The following is a 3,542-nucleotide window of genomic DNA, read 5'->3' as shown; positions in this document are numbered from 1 at the left end:
TTCAGTGACCTTTCGTTCAAGGGACAAGTTTATGATCTTAAACTTCATGAAGAGTCATCAGCACGTAGGTTTTGCATGGGAGGAAAAAATGACGAGGCTCGTGTTTTTTTTTGTCGCTAGCTAATGAATTGCTGCATGCACAAAGCGAAATTCAAACTTTCGATACTTATTTAAGCTAATAAACTAACTACTAAATCACAAGGCTCGTGTTTGTTACTACATGCTACATATATGATAGGAGAATGATGAGATTAAAAAAGTGTTTTAAGAATTAATTACAGCAGGGAGGCTGAATTAGGCAAATTCACCAACCCCGTGTAAAAGGGGAAGAAGTACTTGATAACTTTTTGAACAATGTTTCAGAAGAGCAACATAGACATGTCATGATTACACACACAAAGTGTTAAGTGAATGAGTATTAAAGCAACATCTTGTTGACATTTGACGTTGTCCACAAACTGAAAGCTGTGTCACTTGACCTTAGGATTGTGGGATAATAGTGGTTGGAATGCAATGGAATCAAATGAAACTTCTCAATTTTGGTTCAAAAGCAAATACCAAATTCTGGTTTAAGGTAACTTTTCGCATGTGGGCATATTGGTAAACTAGTCACACATTGCTGGGGGCGCCGGGGGGATATATATGTGAAAATTTGGGGACCAATAATTTTTAATAGGTGAATGTTATGGTGCCTTTGAGATTATGCCTAACTTACTAAAACATGGAAATAGATATGGTTCTCCAAGATCCTATTCCAACCATAGATACACACAACCTTAGAACCAAATCCAACCGTTGGATACCACATGTTACTCATCTTTTTTTCCTTCAATTCTCAACAAAAAATTTCTTACCATATTATTATTATAATAATAATATAAAAACATATTCCAGTGCATAACTGCACATATTATCTTCTCAGCATTTACATGCTTCATTTTGTTGTTTCCTCTGTTTTTCATGATGGATGCAACTGCTACCACCACCACCACCATGAGCACTGCACAGATTTTTGAAGATCATAAGAGCAACAACAATGGCAAGCCTGAAATAAGCAGAGAAGAAATCCAAACAGCCATAGCCAAAGCAGTGGAGCTAAGAGCACTACATGCTGCTTTGACACAAGGAAGTAGCCCTGCCAATGCTAGATTCCCATCACCTTCCCCTGCTTCTCACTACTCTGCTCATGATTACCCTGTTTTCACACCAGTATGACCAATTCTCCTTCACTTTCTTGCTTCTCATCATGCCATTTTCACCCTCACCATTGTTTAATTTCTAGAAACAAACCAAGAAAGGAGTTGACTTTTGTTTTTGTTTTAAGCTTTTGCTTTGTCTTGCTTTTGTGATGAATATTATGTATCATTGACAGAGCTATGAAGATGACCCTTTGGCAGGAGGGTATCATCATCAGAACCCAACAAGATCGGAAAGTTGGGATGAGAGCCCCTTAGAAGGAGGAAACACCACCATGGAAAACATTGCTCCAGATTACAAAGAGAAATCATGTTCAAGAAAGGGATTACCTTTTGGTTTCTCCAACTTAGATTCTCACACATGTTCTGCTGAAGATAGCAAATCCGTGACCGGTTCTTGTGCAAACAACATCACAGTTCTTCAATCCTCACCTGCCAATGACTACTTTAAATCAAGAAGAAGGAACAGCTTGGAAGATTTGAGGCCGGTTTCGTCGTGCAATCGGTGCAAGCCTGCTATCATTACTAGTGAATTTGAGAGCACAAGGAACAGCAGAAGCTCCAACATTGTTGTTCCACTCACTGATTCTCATGCTTCTTTCCAAACACAGCCTAAAAGTAAAGGTGTTATGTCATGGCTATTTCCTCGGTTCAAGAAGAAGCATAGCAAGAATGTGATGATGAGTTCCCCAAACAGAACTGAATCTGAGGAAGTTTCTCAAGTTCTTAAGGACATGGGAATAGTTTCAATTGAGACACTCAAGAGGGAGTTAATGGAAGCAAATGAGAGTAGGGATGCAGCATTAATGGAAGTTTCTGAGATGAGAACTTCATTGGGGGAACTCAAGCAGAAGCTGGAATACTTGGAGAACTATTGTGAGGAGCTGAAGAATGCATTGAAGCATGGTGTGGCAAGAAAAGAGTCAACACAGAGAGGAGCTTTACATGAGGGGAGCAATGGAGAAGAGAATTTGATGCCTGTGAATGAAGAAGTCATGGTTGAGGGATTCCTGCAGATGGTATCCGAATCGAGGCTATCAGTGAAGCAATTCTGCAAGACACTTATCTGCCAAGTTGAAGAAACTGATCAATGTTTGATTCACAATTTGAACTTGCTTCTTCAACCATACAGGCTTTCACTCAATTCAAAGTACTCAAAAGCAGTATTGTATCATTTTGAATCCTTCATAAACCAATCTCTCTACCAAGACTTTGAGAATTGCGTGTTCCAGAAGAATGGCTGTGCCAAGTTCTTGGATCCTAGGCAGGACAGGCAGGCGCAATTCTCGTCTTTCGTGGCGCTGCGAAACTTGAGCTGGAATGAAGTGTTGAAGAAGGGTACAAAGTATTACAGTGAAGAATTTAGCAAGTTCTGTGATCAGAAAATGAGTGGTATAATCACATTACTGAATTGGACTAGGCCTTGGCCAGAGCAACTTCTTCAAGCTTTCTTTGTGGCAGCAAAATGCATATGGTTGCTGCATTTGTTGGCATTTTCTTTCAACCCTCCATTGGGAATCTTAAGGGTAGAAGAGAATAGGAGCTTTGATCCTCAATACATGGAAGATATGGTTAATGATAAGCAGAGATCACAGGGTCCAAATAGGGTTAAGATCATGGTGAATCCAGGATTTTATGTTCAGGATAGGATCTTAAGGTGTAAAGTTCTTTGCAGGCACAAGTCTGCACCTTAATTATTAAGTCGTATCTGTGTTAGTGTGCATTTTTTATTTTGCTTTTGTACTTTAGACTATCTCTTCAAGTTTGTAACTATCCTAAATTGAATGTCATAATTAATAATGGCTCAAATTTGTTGTATCCATTCCCAACTACATTTTATGAGGCTGAGTGAAATTCTATTTCCTTGTAACTTGATTTGCTTCAGGAAGAAAATAAAAGAAACCTCTCAATTAGTTGACGTTCATGGATTGATGGATAACAAACTCAACAGTTTCTAACTAACGCTGAATCTTTGTTTTTTCTTTTGGGTGATGGAACTTTTATTAGGATTTAAGCCTCTATAAGTTCAACTCCTATTGGGCCTTGGAATAAGGGTATTAACCAATTCCTATTAGATAGGTCCTAATAAACTAACTAAAATTGTCTAGGATTGGGCTGTCCAATTCGCTTACCAAAAAAAAAAATTAACTAAAAGATAAGATAGCTTAATTTAAATCTTCTAAATATGAGATAATTAATTTAAATCAGATTTGATCTTATTAGATTTTATCAGATTTGATTTAAATTAGAATCTTTAAAAACATAATAACTAATTTAAATCAGATTTGATCTTATTAGATTAGATTAGATCAGATTTGATATAAATTTAAAATCTCTAAAAATNTT

The 3,542-nt window shown here is 37.4% G+C and overlaps 1 protein-coding gene across 1 annotated transcript; it reads left to right on the top strand.

The window, feature by feature from the left end:
• On the top strand, window positions 751-3,018 carry LOC107613871 (IRK-interacting protein). The gene is made up of 2 exons (XM_016316047.2): window positions 751-1,209; window positions 1,373-3,018. The coding sequence occupies exons 1-2, from the start codon at window positions 961-963 to the stop codon at window positions 2,888-2,890; spliced, it is 1,767 nt and encodes a 588-aa protein (XP_016171533.1). The 5' UTR covers window positions 751-960; the 3' UTR covers window positions 2,891-3,018.

The sequence above is a fragment of the Arachis ipaensis genome, chromosome B08 (genome assembly GCF_000816755.2).
Source record: "Arachis ipaensis cultivar K30076 chromosome B08, Araip1.1, whole genome shotgun sequence".
Taxonomy (NCBI): domain Eukaryota; kingdom Viridiplantae; phylum Streptophyta; class Magnoliopsida; order Fabales; family Fabaceae; genus Arachis; species Arachis ipaensis.
The sequence above is the reverse complement of the archived record's forward strand: the minus strand, read 5'-3'. Positions and strand labels throughout refer to the sequence as shown.

Excerpts from the sequence above, each read along its gene's own strand:
- LOC107613871 (XM_016316047.2), top strand. The coding sequence starts at position 961 with ATGATGGATGCAACTGCTACCACCACCACCACCATGAGCACTGCACAG. Across the intron at positions 1,210-1,372 it reads ATTACCCTGTTTTCACACCA|AGCTATGAAGATGACCCTTT; the intron begins GTATGACCAATT and ends TATCATTGACAG.